At 38.3% G+C, this 24,638-nt stretch overlaps 1 protein-coding gene across 1 annotated transcript in view; it reads left to right on the top strand.

Moving 5' to 3' along the window:
• Window positions 1–24,638, top strand: part of CEP112 (centrosomal protein 112) — a 600,502-nt gene that overhangs the window by 112,056 nt on the left and 463,808 nt on the right. Inside the window, exons 9-12 of the mRNA XM_042783552.1 lie at window positions 7,952–8,038; window positions 11,128–11,227; window positions 15,083–15,201; window positions 21,201–21,344. Coding sequence (XP_042639486.1) covers window positions 7,952–8,038; window positions 11,128–11,227; window positions 15,083–15,201; window positions 21,201–21,344 — 450 coding nt within the window. The remainder of the gene's footprint in view (window positions 1–7,951; window positions 8,039–11,127; window positions 11,228–15,082; window positions 15,202–21,200; window positions 21,345–24,638) is intronic.

Genomic DNA, 24,638 nt, shown 5'->3' with positions numbered 1-24,638 from the left:
CTTTATGTCATTTGGTAGGACTGTCCAACTCAGAGTGATGTTTTGAAGTCAGTACTTTAAAGAAAATGCGGGTCCAAAATGACTTTGTTAATAAATTCTCTTAAGCTTTTTCTAAATAGAAATTTCATAAAGGAGGCCTATAGAAATGTGGTGTAATGCCTAAAGCATTTGACTACTAACCAGAAGGCTGGCGGTTCAAATCCCCTGGGAAGGAGGATTGGGCTGTCTACTTCCATAGTGATACTGCCTCAGAAACCCAAGAAGGGGTCGCTGTGACTCAGATATGACTTGACGGCAGTGAGTTTGGTTTGGTTTTTGGTGTAGAAAGAGAAGCCACCCAATTTCATTGTCTTTGCTTTCGCAGTAGACTATGCACAGAATGGTGTGACGTATCCTCTTCTGATCCCTGTGTAGCAATTCACAGTTTCAGAAGGCTTTGTTTCCTCTTCTAGACTCAAGTGGGTTAGCTCAGGATGGGTTCAAGTCATTGTCTGATGGAATCTGCTGACCATATTGCCCAGGGACTTGGTCACATGAAATAAGACTTTCCCCTTGTCATGTATCCCATCTGATTCTCACCATAAAATATTTTCCATGGGGTCAAATGTTTTAGAGTGGATTTTACTTTCAAACTAAACCTCTTTAACACTGCAGCATTGGTCAGTGAGAACAAGTCAAACAATGGCTGATTTTGGTAATAAGATGAGAAAGGACTCACTTTTCTCATGCTCTGTTTGAAGAAAGGCTTCTCTGCTTGTACACTTTAGTGACTCAATCTACTTTAGCCTGACACTGAAGATTCTTTATCATTTACACTCAGCTATTCATTTGGTTAAATTTTAAAACTTAACTTTAATATATATGTACATATGGGAGCTCTCGTGGTATAGTGCCTAAGGCATTTGACTGCTAACCAGAAGGCTGGTGGTTCAAACCTACCCACCACTCCTCAGAAGGAAGACTGGGCAGTTTACTTCTGTAGAGATACTGCCTCGGAAACCCAAGGAGGGGTCCCTATGAGTTGAAATCGACTCGACGGCAGTGAGTTTTTTGTTTGTGTACTTATGAGTGTACATCTATATATACCCACTGCCATCAGTTGGATCCAACTCATAGAGACCCCTTCTTGGGTTTCTGAGGAAAGTATCACTACAGAAGTAGATTGCCCAACTTTCCTTCTGAGGAGTGGCGGGTGGGTTTGAACTGCCAGCCTTCTGGTTAGCAGTCAAATGCCTTAGGCACTATGCCACCAGAGCTCCCACATCTATACAAAGGAAATACAAATGTGACTGCAAAGATAAATTATTTTGGTCAGTAAACATTTATGATAAGTTATGATGTATATTGAAGATGGGAGGATTGCTTTTGTCTGCATCGCTTGAGAAGACTTGATGGAGAAAATTTGAGTGAGGGTTTGAATCATGTGGGATTTTAAGCAGAGAAGAGACAGAAGTAGGAAAGCAGACTGCATGTTTAGCTGTAGATTGTGAAGTCCCTAACTAGTCCTTAAGGAAAAGCAAAGAAAACACATGGTGGAGCTGGAGATTTGTGCTGCTCCCAAGCTAAGGCAGAGGGAACTGCTCAGGATTGACCAGATAATGGCATTTTCACAACTGTGCTTTAGGAAAGTAAGTTGGCACTAATGTCACAGATGGATTAATGGGGTGAAGGTCTGTAGGTGGCAGTCACCAGTGAGGAGGCCATTCTGAGAGTTGAGGTGAGGGTCAGTGAGGACTCCGCTAGGTTGGTAACAGGCTGGAAATGAAGCACTGCTAATTAGATCGATTGAGTGTCTAGGTGGTGATGGTGATGGAAAAGGAGTCAAAATTAAGGGACGTAATGGTACATAGCAGGCACTGCTTTTACTGATTGTTGAATTAGATCTGCTGGAGGAACATCCAGCTGGAACTGTCTGGGTGGCAGTTGGGACCTGGGAAGCCATGGAGCCTAGAGATGGGGAATTACGATTTATCGACATGGGAAGTTAGAGTTAAATCCAGATGAGATCACCAAAAACAAATGTTTATACATAGTGAAGGTGCCTATGGACTGAAGAGGAGGATTGCCTACCTTTGGAGACTGGAAGAACAACTGGATAATACAAATGAGATAGAGAAACATTCTCAAAAATAAGAGGAGAACCAGAAAGGCACTATGTCACTGAAGGCAAAGAAAGCCAAGGCGAGACAGAAGGTTGATCGTTGTTCAGATTGCTGAAGGGAAAAGGGTGAAGACTGCCATTAGCTTTACTGATTCAAGGACTTTAGGATGAAAAATGAAAATTAGGTTATTGTGACCTTTGCAACTCCATTTGTAATAAATAAAGAGTGAAAGGCAACTGTGAAAAGAAGGAGGAGTAAAAAGTACAGGGTAGTCCCTGAAAGGCTTATTAGTAAGAAAAAGACAAAGACAAAGAATGGTGTTGGTGGGGGGGGTCAGGCAGAGTATTTAAGCAGGTAACAGATTTTGTCTAGTAACTCTTAACTGGGATTTGATAAAGTGGTGAATAAATATCAGTGAGGTAAAATGTGGCTACAAACAATGTGTCAACCAGTTTAGTTTTGAAAAGATTGTTCTTACTAGGTGCTGACCTGTCACTTCCAACTGAAAGCAACCTTACGTACAACAGATCAACACACTGCTTGGTTCTGTGTCATCTTCACAGTCCTGCCAGTGTGTGCGCCTGTTGTGGAGGCCACTGTGTCAGCCCATCTCGTTCGGGGTCTTTCTCCTTTTCCTGGCTCAGCTTTATGAAGCATGGTGTCCTTCTCCAGGGACTGGTCCCTCCCGATAACACATCCATACATAGATGAAGTCTCACCGTCCTTGCGTCTAAGGAGCATTTTAGTGGCATTCTTCCAGGACAGGTTTGTTTGTTCTTCTGGCAGTTCATGGTATATTCAGTATTCTTTGCCAACATCATAATTCAAATGTGTGATTATTTTATGGACTTCCAAATTCATTGTCCAGCTTTGGCATACATATGAGGCAATTGGAAACACCATGGCTTGGGTCAGGTGTACCTTAGTCTTCATAAGTGACATCTTTGCTTCTTAACACTTCACAGAGGTCTTTTACAGCAGATTGGCCAATGCAGTATGTTGTTTGAATCCTTTACTACTGCTTCCATGGGTGTTGATTGTGGATGCAAGTAAAAGGAAATCCTTGACAGCTTCAATCCTTTGCCCATTTATCATGGTGTTGCTTATTCCAGTTGTGAGGATTTTTGTTTATATTGAGCTGTAATCCATATGGAAGGTCTTTGATCTTCATCAGTAAGTACTTAAGTCCTCTTCACTTGTGTCATCCACATATTAACAGGTTATTAATGAATCTTCCTCCAGTCCTGATGCTGTGTTGTTCTTCATGTAGTTCAGCTTCTCAGATTTTTGCTCAGCATAAAGATTGAGTAAGTGTGAAATAATACAGCCCTGAAACACATCTTTTTTGCTTTTAAACCACACAGTATTCCATGATTGTGTTCATTGACTGCCTCTTGGTTTCTGTACAGGTTTCACATGAGCACAATTAAGTGTTTTAATTCTTTGAAATGTTATTGATAATTTGTTATGATTCTCACAGTTGAATGTGAGTATCCACATTTCAATAAAACACAGTAAAATTAAAGGCTCCTACCTTTTTCAGCCACTATTCTTCTGTCCGTTTGTTGTACTGTGGTGGCTTCCATGTTGCTGTCATTCTGGAAGCTAAGCCACCGTTCAAACACTAGCACGGTCACCCACAGCGGCCAGCGCTCAGCGGAGCTTCCAGCCTGAGAAAGACCAGGGAGAAGGATGTGCAAACTACTTCTAAAAAAATGAGCCACTCACATGAACTGGGGACTGGAGCCACCCAATAGTCAGTGAAACCCAGGTAGACATCTGGTTTGATCCTTTAGTGCCACTCTGACAGAAATACCACAAATGAGTAGCTTTACCAAACAGGAATTTTATTCTCTTAGTTTAGAAGGCTAGAAGTCTTGAGTTCAAAGTGCCAGCGCTAGGGGCTGGGTGAAAGCCCCTTGACCTTGGGCTTCAGTTCTGCCTCTTGTTCCCAGCCCATTGAAACTGGAGGCTTCTCTTAACTCAGGCAGCAGCTGGCTGCCAAGGCCGACAAACCCAAGGTCGACAAATAAAATGGCACAGTCTCAAGATTATCAAGTAACATGGCAGGCCACTTGTTCAAGTGCAGAGACAGTCCCCAGATCAGTAGACAACATGGCAGGTCACTCACTGATGACTTGGTCACATGCAGGGTCCAAGCACGTGGAAAAGCTCAGGGACCTTTCTCAAAGCTATCTTCTGATATACTGGAAGCAGCCCGCATCTCTAAGGCAGCTGCTACTCAGCTGCTCCAGTCGATTCCACCATGGAGTTGATTACCAGTCTCATCATAGGGAATAACTACATCTAGCTGCCCAGCCACTCAAAACCGGGCCCAGCCAAATTGACACACAACTTAACTACCAGAATTCTACCTCTTGTCAACTTAGCGTCCATACACATCTCCTTCATTGAGTGGCTCCAGTCCCCAGTTCATGTGAGTGGCTCATTTTTTTAGAGGTAGATTGCAGATCCTTCTCCCTAGTCTTTCTCAGGCTGGAAGCTCGGCTGAGCGCTGGCGCTGTGGGTGACCATGCTAGTGTTTGACATAACGGTGGCATAGCTTCCAGAATGACAGCAACATGGAAGCCACCACAGTACAACAAACGGACAGAAGAACAGTGGCTGAAAAAGGTAGGAGCCTTGAATTTAAAATAAATAAATAACTGAAGCCTTTTAGGGGACAAATGTTAAATCACTATATATTTTAAAAGAATATAATTACTATGGGTTAATGGCTGTTAATAGCTTCATGTATTAAAATTTCTCTAATTTTGGTATAGATTTCAGAGATTGAATCAGTTTAAAAGTTCAAATTAAGACTATGAAGATGTAATTTAGTGCCTGTTATGTTTTTAGACAATATATGTGGCTATCTATATTAAATACACTTTCTCTGTCCTCAAATCACATAGGTTTTGTAGTCATCCCTTTTTTTCTTTCACAGAAGAATATCTTAAATATTTTATGTATTATATGTATGTTGATTTTTTAATATTCTATATTTGGTACAAGTTAGAGTGAATTGACCCAAATTAGGAAAATGCAGCAGTATTTGCAGAACAGGGAGACAGGGAAAAGAGAACTAGTTTATGGAATTGTTTTAAAAAAGGTTGAAGTAAAAATTGGAATCATGTATAATTTACTCTTTTGTGTCTGGCTTGTTCTGCTCGACACGATGTGTTGGTATTCTGAATATGTCCTAATTTGTTAATCATTAATCTGTTAATAAATGTGTGGTTTGTTTTCTGGTTTGGCTGTTACGAATATGGCTGCTCTGCAAAGTAGTGTACAAGTTTTTTGTTGTTGTTGATTGATGTTTTCATTTTTCTTGAATGAAACACTAAATTGATTCCCTTGTTGTTGTTGTTGTTATGTGCCGTCGAGTCAAACGCGACTCATAGCGACCCCTCCTTGGGTTTCCAAGGCAGTATCACTACAGAAGTAGGATTGCCCAACCTTCCTTCTGAGGAGTGGCTGGTGGGTTTGAACCGCCAGCCGTCTGGTTAGCAGGCAAGTAGTTGTATTATTTAACAGTCCCACCAGCAATGAATAAGAGTTCTTGTTACTCCTTATCCTTTTCAACATTTAGTATTGTCAGTGGGTGGCTTGGATTTTAGCCATTCGAAAAGGTGTAAGTGCTATCTTATTGTTGTTTTCAATGATAACCATGTTTTTCATATGCTTATTTTCCATTTGAATTACTTCTTTGATAAGGTGTCTGAGTTTTTGCTCAGTTTTAATTGGATGTTTCTTTTCTTGTTGTGTTTTACAGAGGCCTTTGAATATTTTGGATAGAACAGTAGTGACATACGTGTTCTGCAAATATTTTCTCCTAATCTGTGACTTATCCATTCATTCTCTTCACAGTATTTTTCATAGAGCAGAAGTTTTTAATTTTAATGAAGTCTAACTTATCAACTTTTTCCTTTATGGATGTGCTTTTAAGGCACTCTGGTGGTGCAGTAGTTAAGACATTAGGCTGCTAACCAAAAGGTTGGTGGTTTGAACCCACCAGCCACTCCATGGGAGAATGAGTAGGCAGTCTGCTTCTGTAAAGATTCACAGCCTTGGATACCTTATGAGGCAATTCTACTATGTCCTGTAGGGTCACTATGAGTCAGAATTGACTGAATGGCAGAGGGTTTGGGTTGGGTGTTCTGTTCCATTGATACAGTTATCTGTTCTGTTATCAGTACCGCAGTGTCTTGATCACTGTAACTTTACAGTAAGTCTTGACCTCAGATAGTGTCAACCTTCTGATTTCATTCTTCTTCGATTACTGTGTTGGCTAATCAAACTTTTTTGCCTTTCCATACCAGCTTTAGAATTTGTTTCCACAAACTATGTTATTAATATCCACAAGATAACTTACTGGGATTTTGATTGGAGTTACATTGAATCTGTTGATCTAATTGGAAAGAATTGACATCTTAATAATTTGCATCTTTCTATTCATGAACGTGGTATATCTTTCCATTGTTTAGATCTTCTTAGGCTTCTTTCATGAGACTTTTGTGATAAAGTTCATTTCAAAACTTTTCAAGAAAATATGTTGATAATGTTTCTAATATTTTAAAATAATTTTTTCTTGAAGGTTCTATACTAATATTAGGCAGTCTGGTTGCATAATGGTTAGAGCATCTGATTGCTAACCAGAAGGTCAGGTTTTTGAACCCACATCCTGCTTTGTGGGAGAAAGATCAGGCTGTCTGCTTCTGTAAAGATTTACAGCCTTGAAAACACGATGCAGCAGTTCTGCTCTGTCCTGAAGGGTCACTATAGAAAGGAATCAACCCGATGGCAATGTGTTTGGTTCTGGTTTTACTTTGTGCCAAGCATTGTACTATGTATGATCACTAACATTATTTCATTGATTATAGTTTTTACAGCACATTGAGGCAGGGTTAATTTTTCTTACTTTGAAGAGGAAACAGAGACTCAAAGTATTGACTTGTCCATGGTCACAAGAGTTAGTGCATCATGGGACTGGAATTAGAATTAAAAATGTGAGAGGTCAGATTCTAACATACATGATCTTTTAAATAGTAAGGAATCAGATAGTCAAATATTTTTATGTTTGAGATCATCAATTTAAAGTTTTTCTTCTTAAAATCTGTCACTACTGTTCTTTAATTTTTTTTTTCTGGGATGCACTTATTATTATCTTCAAGCATCAGCTACATTCTGCCTGTGCTCAGCACACTGCTGCATGTGATGTTGGTTTGAGGAGAATAGAAGTTGTGAATGAGTTGCGAAGAGGATAAAGTCACTGCCCTGAGAGAGTCAAGGTCTTTGAGTCTGGGGGAGAAAACTGGAAAACCTGTAGGGAGATGTGCATTTATCATCATTTGCTGTACATATGAACATTCATTCATAAACTGTCATATTTAATTATGCAGGCACATATTTAGTTGTATTTTTAAATAAGCATGGAGATGTGAGAAAGGAAAAAAGTGGGAAGGTTAGGATAGAGACTTACTAAAATTAAAAATAAGGCTAATACAGTGTGGATTTAAATTTAAAAGAAAATGAAACTTCAAAATGACTCTTTGGGAGGAGGGTGGAGAAAGGTAACTGATGAATCTATACTTAGTATTGTCAGTTTTGCCAAATGAGTGAACTTTATTTGGAAGACTTTGGTTTTTGGTTCAGTTATTTAAGAAGTAATTGAGATAATGTAACAAGCATATTGGTATATGTAATTGGTATATGTGATTGCTAGAGCTTGTAGCTTCAAACTTGAAAATGATATCATCTTTTCTATAAGGCATTATTTTAATTTGATTGTGTATTCTTGCCAAAGGGAAAAATAAATTAATAATACTTTGAAAATATTTTCCTTGAAGTTTGATATGAAGACAAAAATGGTGGAAGCCCGATTTCATGAAGAGAGACTTAAACTACAACAGAAACATGATGCTGATGTTCAGAAGGTAGGGTCTATATAATTTATTCTTTTACTTGTATCAAATACCTAAAGATTCTAGGTCTTGTATTTAGCTATCTGTTTGTTTGTGTGCCTTGTGATGGTCTGTGTTACAAATGGAATTGGCTAAAATAACGTCCCAGTAAAATTTTCTCTTTAAGCTTCACTTGCTCAACATGCATGTTCCTATGACACCTTCTGGCTTTTATTGTCTTTAGGTCATCTTCAGGAATTCTTTTATAGTTGTCATTTTTATTGTCCTTCATCTACATGCTATCATTATTTTTCATAAAGCTGAGCTGAGACATCCACTGTAAATATTAGAATTTGTTTTTGCCTAGTATTCTTTCAGTTTTCTATTAATTAAAATTTCCTTTGTAATTTCAGAAAGAACTCTTGAGCATAGTCTAGTGTGGCAAAGACTGCATACATTGTAATGCTGGCATTAAGAATGTCAGCTCATTAACACAGAAGCAGATGCCACATCTTTCTCCCGCGGAGTGGTTGGTGAGTTTGGACCACTAACCTTTTGATTAGCTGAGTGGTTAACCACCGTGCAACTAGGGCTCCTTATGTTATAGCTAAAGAAGCAAAAAGGAAAGTAACGTATCCAAGTGTAGATAAGACTACTATGTTTTATTTCCCTTCCAATTCTTAACACCTAGGAAGTGACATACAAGTCATCGTTGAGTAGCTCGTTGAGATTTATGGCTTCCAGCATCTTAATCTGTGTATTTCAATAAAGTGTAATTTTCTTCTTAACTGAAAAAGCATTGAGATAGCATCAATTCATGGTTGTTTTACATGGAATTTGGTTTTATGATGTAGTTTAAAAACAATTAAATAATTTAATGACAGTAATTTTTTTTTTTTTTTTTTAAACACATGCGCTTGATCCAAATAGAAAGAGCATTACTGTTTCAGAACTAAATCTATGATTCTGCTCCTAGAACTGAGTCACAGAGCTGGAAATGAGGAGCCATAGATTGGCACTTTCTTAAAGAGATAGTAATATTTAGTCAGGCACATATTTGGCTCATCTTTCAAAGCAACGAGAAGGAAATCAGTGATTAAAAATTAGAAACAGACAAGCTATTTAGCCACTTCTTCCTCCATCTCCCGATCAAATTTTAAAAATACTACTTTTTGCCTTTTTACAATTTTACTTTGAGGTGCTTAGTTAACATAGTTCTCTGTTATAAATGTTAGATTCAGTAATTATAATTTCAGTATAATCTGGTCTATGTCCCAATCAAATAGAATCTATTGATATATAGTCATTCTTTTGATGAATGAATATAAAAGATGTATTTGGAGAAAATTGTGGTGAGAGAGTTAAAATAGGCATCTTGGCATTTCTGTTATAAATATGTATGATAAGACAAATATTTAATAGTAAAATTTTTTCCAAAATTTCTTTTTCTAAGTAAATTTGGTGTGAAAAAGACAGAAATGCAAATCCTTGGAAGTGCCAAGTAAGATATAAGTAAAATACTTGGCCTTCTGCCATATTTGGAAAGTATTTCCATCAGTTGTTACTTGCATGCCATTTCGTAAGTGTCAAGACTTGGAGGAAGAATAAAACTTCTCTACACTTGCACTTATTGTTTTCCTTCTTTATATGTAACATAGAGAGTGCTGGTAGCAAAGTGGTCAAACCCTCAGCTGCTAACCAAGGTTGGGGGTTCAAACTCACCAGCTGCTCTGTGGGAGAAAGACGGTGCTGGGCTGCTTCTGTAAAGAATACAACTTTGGAAACCCTGTGGGGCAGTTCTACTCTATCCTATGGAATTGCTTTGAGTCAGAATTGAGTCAAGGACAGTGAGTTTGGCTTTCTTGGTTTGGTTTGGTTTGTAATAATATGGTCTACATAGCTCCTTTTTTTATTTATCAATCAGTCTTAGAGATGGAACTAAAACAATGAAGGGAAAGTGAGATGCTCATTGTAAAAAATCACTAAGAAAAATGTGGTTAGACTTTAATGAACAACTGTTTGTTTAGCTGACTTTGAGTGTATGGAAATATATCCCAACCATAAGAAAAGTTGATGTTTATACCCCTTTCTCAATTTGGTTTTCTTTTTTAATTCTGTTGGTTAGCACATTTTTTTCTTGCTTGCTAACTTGGGCAATCTACTTCCATAGTGATACTGCCTCAGAAACCTGAGGAGGGGTCGCTATGAGTTGGAGACGACTTGACGGCACATAACAACGACAACTTTCCTACATTTTGATTTTTTTTCTTTTGGGGGAGTTTTTGGAGTGTAGTTGTGTTTAGAAGCATAAAATCATGATAAAATTATATTCAATTATTGAAATGTAAACTTCTGACACAATATAAATTAACGATGTAAAATATTCATACAATTTTTGACACATTTTGGGCTGATTTTTCTGATTCATGGTTATTGTTGTTGTTGTTATGTGCTGTCGAGTCAGACCTGACTCCCAGCGACCCCTCCTTGGGTTTCTGAGGCAGTATCATATGGAAGTAGATTGCCCCATCTTCCTTCCGAAGAGCGGCTGGTGGGTTTGAACCGCCAGCCTTCTGGTTAGCAGTCAAGTGATTCATGATAGCTGACCAAAATATCAAAGAAGCCTAATAATGCCATCTTCCCATGTGCCTGGGAAGTCTTGCTATTGTGCACTGAAGTGATAGCAGGGCACTAGGGGAGGATTGAAGGATATGCTTCCCTGAAAATGTTCCTATTCCAAGGTAGTGGGGATGTGAATACTACTGCCCCAGCATGTCAAGGTTCTGATGGCTTCTCTCTGCTGCTTTATGACAGTTTTTAGTCTTTGAATTATATTTTAGAGAGTCACATAATTTATTATTTATGTTATTATTTATAGTACCCTTAAAAAGTTATACGTGAAAATTCAAAACAGATAGTATTCCTTTCAGATAATCAATTCTTTGAGTACATTTAATCATTTTCTCAATGTAGTAAAATATAATTTTTACAGCTCTTTTGGGAAACCACTTATGGGATTAGCTGAGGTCGATTTGGAGAAAACACTGTGCTCGTTTAAGGAAATTACGTGTTCTGTATTTAAAACAATATTGTATACTAAAATATTTTAAATTTATTTGCAGATTTTAGACAGAAAGAATCATGAACTAGAAGAATTGAAAACTTTATATAAAAAAAAGCAAATTGAAACTGAGGAGACCATTAGAAAGCTTGAAAAGAAAGGTGATGTTTCGCTTTTATGTAAATCTTTGAATAGTATTGTAATTTTATTTAGTGGCTGTAGAAAGTAAAACTTGGTTTCTAAACTTTAATAGTATGAGCTGGGAATGTTTATGTGGGCTTCCACCAATGGATGAGTTTATGTGGGTTTCCATACATTTAAATGAATGACGGGATAAACTCTGTGGGCGCATGCATGCATCTGTATGTGTCACAGCAGTAATGGGGGGTAGTGGTGGCTGGTTTGGTTAAAGAGTTGGAAGAGTCTGTCACTGTCGCTTCTGCTTCTTAACTCTTTGTTGCCTCATTGAGCTTGAGCTACCATAGATCAGTCGAGTACAGTCACGGGATTAGGTTTTATTGGCTTTCGCAAGGAAGGGTGTGGGAATTATTCCTCTCTGTGTAGTACAATTCATTACATAAAGTTCTTTATGTGTACTAGCTGCAAAGATTGTGATTCATGGATAAACCATTTTAAGAAACATTCCCCATTTATACTTTCATTAAGAAGGAAAAGAAAGCATTGATTATGTGTTAAAATGACTGATCATGGGTCAGAACATGTAAATACAGCAAGTGGTCATGAGGGAGTGTGCTGAAAATATTCTTTGGAGAAACGAACTTTTAGAGATTTGTAAGATTTGAATTGCTGGAGAGGAGAGTTCCAGATACTGAGGGAAAAATGCTGAGTTGTGGGAAGGATGCTGGAGAACCATTTAGCTAGAGAAGATGTCCCATGCCTTAAGAGGTAGATTGGAAGAGATTAAGGTGGTGATTTGGAGTAGAGTAAACATGACCTTGAACCATTTAGCTAGAGAAGATGTCCCATGCCTTAAGAGGTAGATTAGAAGAGATTAAGGTAGTGATTTGGAGTAGAGTAAACATGACCTTGAACCATGTAGCTAGAGAAGATGTCCCATGCCTTAAGAGAGAGATTGGAAAAGATTAAGGTGGTGATTTGGAGTAGAGTAAACATGACCTTGAATTTCAGATTTAGAAAGTTGAACTTTATCCTGTGTATGTTGGTAAGCCAAAGAAGATTTTTGAGAGGTAACTTTCTGGATTTCAGGTTTAGGAGAAGTAGCCTGGTAATGGTGGGTGTGTAGAACATGCTAAGGCCACTTCTGAGTGTGTTACGCTAGTTAGAGGCAGAATGGTGTGAGGCAGACATTCCACTTATTATGACACAAATTCTAATCCCAGCTCTGCTACTTGGTATCTGATATATGACTTGGGGAAGTCTCTGAACCTTGGCTTGCTCATTATAAAATGGTGTGGTTGGAATAAATAATATATAAAATCCCTTCCAACTCTACATATTTTGTTTCTACACTGAATTTAGTGTGCCAGGTAAAATTGATGCACAGTATATGAGTGGTGGAAGTTGGATTAGTGAGATTGGAGCTATAGAACATTTTTGATAGGTAGATCGTTAGGATCTGATGAATCCTATATAAGATATAGGAAGTGAATAAGGGGACAGAGAGAGAATGATTTTTGTTCAGGGGTTTCCATATGGGATTTAATGATTCATTCTCAAATCATCAAACTTAACTCTATCTGAGTGAATAAATGCCCTTAACAATTTAAAATGGCAATTACATATATAAGTTAACTAATAAAATAGATATTTGTATGTTTATGTACAGTCTTAAATGTTGGTGAAAAAATAACTAGAAATTTGTTTAGATTGTTTTTCCAAATATTATCAGTGGCTATAAAAATATTTTAAATTTATTTCAGGGTTTTCATTTCTTACCCTCTTTCAAACCAGACAATTCAAACAATCCAAGGGTTTTAAAATAATGTTTATTAAGGCTTTTTGGGAGCTCTGGTAGCATAGTGCCTAAGGCACTTGACTGCTAACCAGAAGGCTGGCAGTTCAAACCCACCAGCCACTCCTTGGAAGGAAGGTTGGGCAGTCCTACTTCTGTAGTGATACTGCCTCGGAAACCCAAGGAGGGGTTGCTATGAGTCGGGGCTGACTCGATGGCACATAACAACAACAACAGCAAGTCTTTTTGAATTGCAAACAGATCTTAGTTAAATTTTGGAATCCTAAAGTAGAATGTGTTGTAGATGTTAAAGGCTAATATGAAGTTGATTTGGATTCTTCTGCTTCTTATTTGTGGCATAGTGGAGATAGCGGAGGGAGAGAAATTTCTATGGAAACGTCTATGGAAATTTCATTACCTTGACGTAAATGAGTAAGAGCATATTCAGTGAGCATATTATACTCAAGCAAAACCTGCAGCAGAATTTATCTTCCTATCCAGATGATATGAATATATTAAATAAAATTCCCCTTAAGTCAATGACAGTTTAAATAATTTTTAAAAGAGAAGATAGAAACTTAAATGTTATAAGAGAAATATTTGATATAATTTAAAACATATTTCATTTAAGTAACATAAACTTTGGAAATGATTTTCAAGGATCACGGAGCAGCAGTATGTGGATTGATGAGTTACTTCATCTGTTTCTTTCATACACAACTTTTTGAGCCACTTGCCTTTGAGGCCATGTGGATAAGAAGTTGAAATACCTTTGTTCTCAGTGAACTAATCTTATAGATGAAATAGATGAATGGACACTTATAACACAGAATGTAATCTTTGATTTAATGGAGAAATATATGAGGTTCTACGGGCATAAAGCATGGAGCCCTGATGGCACAGTGGTTAAGTTCTCAGCTGCTAACCAAAAGGTTGTTGGTTTGAATCCACCAGCCACTCTGTGGGAGAAAGATGTGGCAGTCTGCTTCCGAAAAGATTTATAGCCTTAGAAACCCAGTATGACAGTTCTGCTGTGTCTTATAGGATCACTATGAGTCAGAATCAAATTGATGGCCATGGGTTTGGTGTTTTTCTTGGGTTTATGGGGATAAAGAGGAGAGTTTTGTTCTGTCCCTGCATGAGGAGGAATGCACTTGGTCAGTGGTTCGTAAAGACTGTGCTACTTGAATTGAAGATCCAAGAATGAGTAGGACTTTTTCCATTAGGGAGGGAAGAGTATCCCAGGTAGATAGTTGATTGTATTTAGTCAGTGATATATGAAAGTTGTCCTCAAGAGTCTGCAGACTGACAGGCATTAGGGTGGATCACACCAGGTAGATACATTCCTTAGAACAGTCAATCATGGGAGACCAGAAGGGCAGAATTTGCATAGGGAGACAGCTCAGGGGTGGGAATGTGTAGGAAAGAAGGACACAGGGAAGGGGTAACTACAGGGAGGAAGTGGAAAGAGAGCTGTTACACTGTGGGGATTGTAGTCAATGTCATGAAACAAAATGTGTGTGAACTACAGTATGGAAAATGAATTTGCACTGTAAACTTTCACCTGAATCACACATACACACACACACACACACACAAATTAAAAACAGAAAAGAATCTGCAGATTGGTTGGTGTGTTTACAATAGAGGTTTAAAGTATGGAAGTGGCAAGAGCTGTGACTAGAGGGTAGCTGGTGCCTGAGGAGCTGGTTTCCATGTCAGAAGCTTCTGGCCTGTGTCTTTTAGGTGAGAGGGACTTTAGAACAATTTTAAGCCCAGGAGTAACATTATTGGATTTGCTGTATAGAAGGGCCTCTTGAAAGCTTTGAAGCACTGATTGGAGGGGGATGACACTTGCAACCAGCACACGGTTGACACTGTCTACTGAGTAATGATGAATTCAAGCGAGGCTGTGGTGATAGGAATGGAAAGAGGACAATGGGAGAGGTGTTTGAGAAGAGAGAACTGAGGAGACTTAGTGAAGAATCGAATTATCTGTTGGCTCATACACTGTGTTTTATATAATCAAACTCTTATGTGGGCTCTACAATTGGTTTAACTATGTTTTCATCATTTTTGACAGTTCAGACCCTTATACGTGACTGTCAGGTTATCAGAGAGACTAAAGAAAACCAGATTGCAGAGCTAAAAAAGATATGTGAACAAAGTACAGAATCTCTGAATAATGACTGGGAGAAAAAGGTAAGCTGCATGAAACAGGAGTGGGAATTAGAAAGAGGAGTAATACAAGATTCTTCCAGGTGTGAGCCTGTACCTCAAAGTAAGATTCTTAATTATAAAAATAATGGGTATTCACAGTGAAAAATACAGAAGATTATGAAAAAAGAGAATAAAAATATCTTAAAATTAATTATTGCTTACAGAGTACTGAGTTTCTGTTAATGGTGGTAGAATAATTTGAAAAAGAATAGTGGTAACAGTTGTACAACTTGATGAACACATTCATTTTCACTGAATTATACATGTAAAATTGTTGAATTCGCACATATTTTGTTATATATATTTTTACCACAATTCAAAAAAAAAAAAGTTGTACCATCTAGAAATAGCTATTGTTCATGTTTTGGGGTGTTTTTTTTAGAAGTCTAGTGCTGTATAAAATACATTTTCATAAAAAAAGGTGACTTTTGACTAATTCTTGAATTTAATTACTGTTCTGAATTTTTTTTTTTGTCATAACCAATAGACTTTAAGCAAAATTAATAGAGAAATGGCAGGAGGACAATTTTTGGAAATTAAACCATTTTAATTTTGGATTTAGGCCATTGGATTATTTCTTTCCTGATATTTCAGGTAACACATTATCAGGCATACTTTAGAATTTATTGTATAAACTTGTTTTTGACAAAAACAAAATCATTCTTAGAGGAACATTTAATTAAGAAAAAACATTTTCCTACTGATCTCTACTCATTGAGAACACAAGAGAAAGAAGGAAACTGAAGACTCAAAGAAGAAGCTAGTCCATAGCACTCATAGTCTGTACAAACAACAGCCTCACCAACCTTGAGATAAGAACTAGATGGTGCTTGGTTACCACTGTTGACCATTCTGACCAGGGACTCATTACATGGTCCCAAAATAATTGGAAAGAAATATAGAACACAATAAAGATTCCTCAAAAAAGTCTAGACTTACTGGACCAGTAGAGACCAGATGAACCCTTGACTTTATCACCCTGAGGTCCTGTTTAAACTTGGAACCTAAACTACTCCTGAGGTCACCTTTCAGCTAAATGACATATTGGCCTGTTTAAAAAAAAAAAAAAAAAAAAAAAAAGTAGTGTCATTCATGAGCCCTGTGTTCCTTTAAATGATCATCTGAATTAGTGATACCTCTTTTAGTTACCTAGTGGTACTCTGACAAGAATATACCACAAATAGAATTGCTTGGACAAACAGAAGTTTATCCTCTTACAATTTTGGAGACTTTAAGTCAGAGTTCAAAGTGCCAGACTCTAGGGGCTGGGTGAAAGCCCCTCAACCTTGGGGTTCAGCTCTGCCTCCTGCCCCTGGCCCACTGAAGCTGGAGTCTTTTCTTCACTCAGGCAGCTGCTGGCTGCTGAGGCTGACAAACCCAAGGTTGACAAGTAAAAAGGCACAGACCCAGTGTTACCAAACGATATGGCAGGTCACTAATTCAAGTCCATATATGAAGTCCCAAGATTGGCAGGGTGTGGCATGTTGATGAACAACGATTTGGCTGCATGCAGAGTTCAAGTGTGCCAAAAGGCTAGAGACCAGTCCTAAAGCTGCTGCTTCTATGTGGGAAGCAGACCACATCCCTAAGGCAGCTACTCAGCTGCTTGTGGTAGATCCCACCATGGAGGTGATTGCCGGTCTCATCATGGGGAATAACTAGCACCAGCTGCCCAGCCACTCAACCAGGCCCAGCCAAGTTGACAACAACGTTAACTACCACAGTACCCTAACTAAAGACAGAAAGTAATGGGGGGACGAAGAAGCTAGATTAATGAGAACAGAACCAGAATGGAAATAATGATGCATTGTGAAAAATGTAACCAATGTCATTGAACAGTATGTACAGAAATTGTTAAATGAGAGCCTAATTTGGTGTGTAGATTTTCACCAAAAATACAATAACATATTATTCAAAAGAAAAAGTATTATTATTATTATTTTTGTAGTGGACATTGGTGTCCACCTATCTGTTGTAGTCTGCTTTCATTTCTTTTGTGTCTATGCCTAGGAATGCAATTGCTGGATCATATGGTAGTTTTAGGGAGCTCTGGTAGCATAGTGGCTAAGACACTTGCCTGCTAACCAGATGGCTGGCGGTTCAAACCCACCAGCCACTCCTCGGAAGGAAGGTTGGGCAATCCTACTTCTGTAGTGATACTGCCTCGGAAACCCAAGGAGGGGTCGCTATGAGTCGGGTTTGACTCAACGGCACATAACAACAACAACAACAACATGGTAGTTTTATGTTTAGCTTTTTGAGGAACTTCCAAACTGTTGTCCATAGTGGCTGTCCTATTTTAAAATCCCCACAGCAATGGATAAGGGTTCCAGTGCTCATTGCAGCACTGTTCACAATAGCCAAAAGATGGGAACAACCTAAATGTCCATCAGTAGATGATAAAGTATGGTACATACATGCAATGGAATATTTCTCTGCTATCGAGGGAAATGATTCACATGCCATAAAAGTCACCCTCTTAAGGTTTGCAATTTACTCATTTTTAGTTATATTCACAAAGCTGTACAACTATCACCATTACCTAATTACAGAAGATTTCGTCATCCCAGAAGGAAACCCAGTCCTGATTTGCAGTCACTTCCCGTTTTCCTCTCCCCCAGCCCCTGGGAACCACTGATCTACTTTCTGTGTCTACTGTTTTGCCTGTTCTGCATATTTCATATACATGGAGTGGCTTTTTGTGACTGGCTTTTTTCACTGAACATAACGCTTCAAAGCTCATTCAGATTGCAGCATGTGTCAGTACTTCCCTTTTAGGGCTGAACAGTATTCCATCATATGGCTATACCATGTTTCGTTTATCCAGTCATCAGTTGATAGGTAGTTGTGTATTTTTCTACTTTTTGGATGTCATGAATAATGATGCTGTGGATATTTGTGCACAAGTTTTTGTGTGGACATGTGTTTTCAGTTCTCTTGGGTGTATACCTCAAAGTGGAATTCCTAGGTCACAGATAACTCTGTGTTTAACTTTTTGAGGAGCTGCCAGAATGTTTTCTGAAGAGGCTACTACGTGGGCAAAAGTTAAGGCTAAAGACAGTGCGTAGCACTCTGTATTCATTGCCAAACCCTAGTACAGATTTCCCTGGGGTTTGATAGGGGACCTCTCATTTTCAGGACTCTAATGGCATCCTTGTGGGTGAATGAGCCCTAGCACCATCAGTGCTGTATGTCATGTTTAATAACATCTGCAGCTCAAGTAGACAGTTTATCCCTAAGCCCTTTATCCCTATTGCCCTTTAAAGCCTCCTGGAACAAGTTACGTGTATTCTGTTCCATTGCTAGGTTTGGGAAAGCCCTCTTTGATACATTGTCCCTGGTACAGAGTAAGGTACTACTAAAAATTGGTTGGATGAATGAGTAAGTAGTGGTCTTCTCCAGTCAGATTACTAGACCAGATACACATCTTTGATCCTCACACATCTTTGATCCTCACACCAATCAGCCAAGTTGTAGCATACGTCTTTTTGCCAGAGCCATTCTTCTCTTCCTAGTCTCAGCTGTTGCTGGAGGAAGATGAGGTAGTCTGCTCTCATAAAGATTATAGCCTTGAAAACCTTATGGGGCAGTTCTGTTCTGTCTTAAAGTGTTCCTATGAGTTGGAATCGACTTGGTGGCAACAAGTATTCTTTTTTCCCCCAGTCTTGTCTGTTCCTTGGACAAATTTTAATTGACCTGGACTGATTTACAGATGTCCATCCCCAAGCACAGTTCCTTTCTAAAGCAATTGTAGAATGCATCTAAGAAACTACTGTGTATTGCTGGGCTACTAACTACAGCAAGCTTTTGACATTCAGCAGGCCTGTGTCCTAAGACCTTTTTTTTTTTTTAAACAAACAAACAAACAAACCAAACTAACTGCTGTTGAGTTGATCCCTACTCATAGCAACCCCTGCATGGGTTTCTCAGGCAGTATCTCTATGGAAGTAGATTGCCCAGTCTTCCTTCCGAGGAGTGGCTGGTGAGTTTGAACCACTGGCCTTCTGGTCAGCAGTCAAATGCCTTAGACACTATACCACAAGAGCTTCCCAAACATGAGGAAACCATTATAACATATCACTGTTCCCATATGTATAGGTGCAAAAGTCTAAGTGACTGCTTTCATTTCTTTATCAGGGTTACTATGCATGTCAGTCAACAGCTTGAAGAAGCACTGAGAATTGAGGTGCTGTGGGCTCATGTCAGCTAAGTGACTGACTTTTGAATACTGGATGTAATACCATTTAAAATGTATACTTTGGCAAAATACAAATAAACCATGTCAGTGAATGTTTGAAATAGTCAAAATTGCTTATGTTAGATCTGTGCAACCCAAGGGTCTCTTCTCTGGCCATTCTTGAGCCATCCTCACTCTCCTTGTTCACTAGAAGTTGAAAGAAAAGTCTTTAGCACCCTTTTCAAGAATCACTGCTATTGTTGCCTATGTTCCTACCGTCTCTCAGAGTATTTCTTGTTCCTCTGGTATATCTTCTTGTCAAATAAGAGTCTACCCGGCATTTGTCATATCCTTGCCCTCCCTCCCCTGCTCATTGTTGGGGAATCAGATATATCATTTAATCTGTTTTGGGCTCTTGCTCTGCCTGCTCACTGAGCGAGTTCTGGGGTTGGATGCAGGAGACAGAAGTTGCACTCAGAATCGCACTCCTATTAAGAGGAGTGAAGAAAGCCTACAGGCTGTGAGCACGATTTGCAGACACCTTTGGAAGCTGTCCATTGGACTTTCTCTCGACCTCCCATATTTGCTCCTTTGCTTTCTTTGTCTTAGTTTGCATATATATTTTAATGCTTCATCCATTCCAATGGTGTGTAATTTTTGTAATCTTTATTAATAAAGACCTATGCACATGAAGACACTTAATATCCTGTTCTCCTTAGTCATCCTGCTTATTTGCTATTTGATTTACAGGTGCCGTCTTTGCTTCCACTTTGTATATCTTAAGAAATGACTAAAAGTAGTTTCTTGTTGGGGCTTAGGATGGGAGAGAAAGCAATTTTTAATATTACTCTTGTGTAAAATTTCCTGCAAATAAGATGAAAAGTATAGACATTGAATGATGTTAATCAATAACCATAATATATATTTTGAGGTATCATATTGTCTGCCTCATTTATTTACTCTTTCCACTTGAGACAGAGAATTCCCTTTAATATTTGTTCATCCGTTAACGTTTTTAATTCAGGAAAGTAAAGAAAAACAATGAAGTGTTTCTTAATCATGTTCTTTATATGATAGTCTTACTTTGAACATTTCTTTTCTGGATTTTGTAACTATGGTGTCTCAGGTTGTGTGGTGGTTATGTTTGTGTGGCAACTTGGCTGGGCCTGGTTGAGCGGCTGGGCAGCTGGTGGTAGTTATTCCCCAGGATGAGACTGGCAATCAACTCCATGGTGGGATCTACCACAAGCAGCTGAGTAGCTGCTTTGGATATGTGGTCTGCTTCCCGTATATAAGAAGCAGCTTTGGGAAAAGTCTCTAGCCTATGGCATGCTTGGACCCTGCATGTAGCCATGTCATTGTTCATCAGCCTGCCATGCTCTGCTGACCTTGGGACTTACAGTGGACTTAAATTAATGGCCTGCTGTGTGGTTTGGTAACACTGGGACTGTGCCTTTTTACTTGTCAACCTTGGGCTTGTCAGCCTCAGCAGCCAGCCGCTGTCAGAGTGAAAAAACGCCTCTAGCTCCAGTGGGCTGGGAGCAGGAGGCAGAGCTGGACCCCAAGGTTGAGGGGCTTTCATACAGCCCCTAGAGCCTGGCACTTTGAACTTGGACTTCTAGCCTCCTGAACTGTAAGAGAATAAACTCCTGTTTGTTAAGGTCATTCCATTTGTGGTATATTTTTGTCAGAGTGGTACTAGGTAACCAGAACAGGTTGCCATACAGGAAACATTTTTTTTCTGAATTGTGAAATAGTGTATTTCATAGTAGTGCAGGAATCAATTCTTGATTTCATTGCGTAGCTTCACAGTGCTGTAGCAGAAATGGAGAAGGAAAAGTTTGATCTTCAAAAGAAACACACGGAAAATATTCAGGAATTGCTTGAGGACACAAATGTACGTCTGAATAAGATGGAGGGTGAATACATGGCCCAGACACAGGCCACAGTAAGTTCTCCTTTCTTCCCTTTTCTTGCCCGTTTTGGAAACTGTGCCCTTAATCACCGTATCCCCATGTCTCTCTGATGTGCAAAGTATATAAATAAATGTGTCATGGAATTCCAAACAGTCTACCTTCCTGCTCGAAACAGACTTATATGTGAAAATGGACACTCCTTGAAGTTTGCCCCTTGAAGATTGACTCCGGATTGTTTGATGCCTTTTTTTTTCAAGCCCCAGAGGCCTTTCTACATTTTTGTCTTGTGTTTTCATTGACTTTTAGTCCAGAGGTACTTTCTTTCTGGGTTTTTCCCCCTTGTACCTTTTAAACTGACGACTTGATTGCTTTTCTAAAAATGTTGACCAATAGTGCGAGAAGACAATGAAGCAACATCTGAAAGATGAATAGAGAAAGTGTGATCCAGAATAGTTTTCAAGTATAAAGGAGACAAACTGTTTTGAACATCAGCAAATGTCTTTGGTTTTTATATGTGTTTATATTACTGTAATGTCTCTAAGTGTGGGTTTTGGGGCATAATCGAGCTCTTTAAATCTGAGGGTTTTTTCAATCTTTCTTTAGTGCTGGGAAATCTATTTTATACTATTTCTTCAACTAGATCTACCCTTAAACCTTGTTTTGTTTTCCTTCAACTTACGTTTTCTTTTATATTCTGTGCTTCTAGTTTTTCATTTTGATCTTACTTCTCACCAGTTAATTCTTCAATAGATTTCCTCCTGCTTATTGGTTCTATTTAGTTCATTATGTCAGCTGTCGTTTTTTTTCATACTCAATATTTTTATTTGGTTCTTTAAAAAAATTATTGTTTTACATTGCTAATGTATTCTTTATCTTTTTAGACATGTTTCTTACACTTATTTAAAGTTTTTGGTACATTGGTTCTAATAACTCTGCTTCAGGGTATTATGTATATGTTACATATTGTCAGTTATGCAGTCCACTTCTGTAAAGATTTACCGCTTTGGAAACCCAGTGGGGGTTGCTGTGAGTCAGAATTAACTCGATGGCAGTGAATTTGGTTTTGATTTTTTATATATATTATAGTACAGAGCCCTGGTAGCACAGTGGTTAAAGCTCTCAGCTGGCAACCAAAAGGTAGACAATGGTTCAAACCCACCAACTGCTCTGTGGGAGAAAGATGTGGCAGTCTGTTTCTTTAAATATTTACAGCCTCAGAGTCCCTATGGGACAGTTCTGCTTTGTCCTGTGGGGGTCACTGTGAATTAATGGACATACCCCCTATGGTAGTGGGTTTGGTTTTGGGTCTGGAATAATTGTAGTATTATTTGTATATAAAACACTCATTGCTGGCTTTATTTCACAGTAGCTTTCTGCAAGTGCCTAGGTATTTTGGACTGTGAGTTCGTGTCTTTTCAGTTTTTCAGTTACTCTGTTGCATGTATATTGGGGAAAAGCCAGAAGAGAGGGCCCTGCTTTGTTCAGGTAGAGTGGAGGGGTGAGCCTCAGGGTGACGAGCCCCAGGTGGTACATGACCCCTGTTGAACCGCTGTTGGCTTTCTTCCATTTACAACAGGCAAGCCTCTTGCTAACTCTAAGGAGATACAACGTTGGAGAGAGGCAGTCTCCCTAGATTGAATTCATTAACTCTCAGGTTTGAAGGAGTGGGAATTTATTAATGAAGAGAGTTTTAAATGTAGTGAAATTTATCAATTTTTATGATTAGTCTTGTTAGTTTCTGAGTTTTGTTAAAAAAAAAAAAATTCCTCTAGTTACAAGTACAGAAAAGGCTCACCTACATATTCTACTAAAAGTTTTAAAGCTGTGCTTTTAGCATTTAGCCATTAATCTGTTTGCAGTTATTTTTTGTGACTAGTGTTAGGTAGGGATCTAACTTCGTTATTTTCTGGTGGATGGCCACTTTTTCCACTTCTACGCATGAGTGATGCCTCCTTTCTTCATTGATCTACGCTGCCACCTGTCACATATCAAACTTCTGTATGTGCACAGCTCTCTCTTCTGATTGATTTGGTAGTTTCTCTGTGTTGCTAGTATTATACTGTGGTTATTAGTCCAGCCTCATAATTGCTCTTGGTGTCCGATAGGGAAGTCTTCCTTCCTGGCCTATCAGAAGAGACCTTTTCTTTTTGGATGTACATTTTAGAATCAGCTTACAGAGTTAAGAAAGAGAAGAAAAATCTGGTGCTATTTGAATGTTACGTATAATTTTACCCTGAGTCTTTTATATTTCTATTGTTTGTAGTAAGGCTTATAGATTTTAACCCTTTATATGCATGTAGCAAATATTTTATTGTGGTATATTGTATATTGACTAACACTTGCACAAAATTTTAAATAATGATGCTACTAACTTTGAAATCAAATAATTACTTATGGCAAAAGATGTACATGGTCACTAGTGAATATTTAGAAAGGCGATATAGCCAAAGAAGAAAAAAAAATAAAGTCTGTATAATAAAGTTACTCTTTTATTGAAACTATCCGAGAGTGCCCATACTGTTAATATCTTCAGGCCAGTGGCTAGTGTTTTAATTAAAAACAAACAAAGAAACAAAAATCTTTGCCATTTGATTTGAAAAGAAGAAAAGCTTAATATATACATGATAAATCCTTATAACTTATCATATTTTATAGTTTGTTACAGTGTCTAGGATGCTCAGAGTAAAATTTGGGACCTAACTTTCATAGTTAATTAAACCAGTATGGCTTATGCTTTTGAATATCTGCCCACCCCCGAATTTATCAGTTTTTACTTTTTCTTTTTACAATTTCCTTAACTATTACAATATTATGTAAGTTAACGCAAAGGCAATGTACTACATAAAAATGAAGAACTATATGTAGTTTTTGGTTCATGCACATAAACAGTATTAACACAATTACATTTGTTCATATGCAAATATTTACTGAGCACCTAATAGGTGCCAGGCAGTATTCTAGCTGCTGGGGACATAGAGGTGCAAAAAGTCCCTGTTCACTGATGCTTACACTTTAGAGGGACTAGTAGTCAATAAACAGACACAAATGTCTGGTGGTAATAAGGACTATGATGAAGAAGAAAGTGTAAGATGTGTTGTCAGTAGGGCTGGTATTTCCCGCAAGAGGGCAAAAATTTGTTCTTGTGGTTGAAAAAAATCTTAAAATATCATAGTGGTTTATAGGTATCCATAGGTCACAGTGTATATAGTATATGTGGTATTAAAGTATCATGTTGTTGTTGTTGTTGTTATGTGCCGTCAAGTCTGACCCGACTCATAGTGACCCCTCCTTGGGTTTCCGAGGCAGTATCACTACGGAAGTAGATT

This window comes from Orycteropus afer, unplaced genomic scaffold (genome assembly GCF_000298275.1).
Source record: "Orycteropus afer afer isolate SDZICR_OR568_19922 unplaced genomic scaffold, OryAfe1.0 scaffold00018, whole genome shotgun sequence".
In the NCBI taxonomy this organism is placed as follows: Eukaryota; Metazoa; Chordata; class Mammalia; order Tubulidentata; family Orycteropodidae; genus Orycteropus; species Orycteropus afer.
The sequence above is the reverse complement of the archived record's forward strand: the minus strand, read 5'-3'. Positions and strand labels throughout refer to the sequence as shown.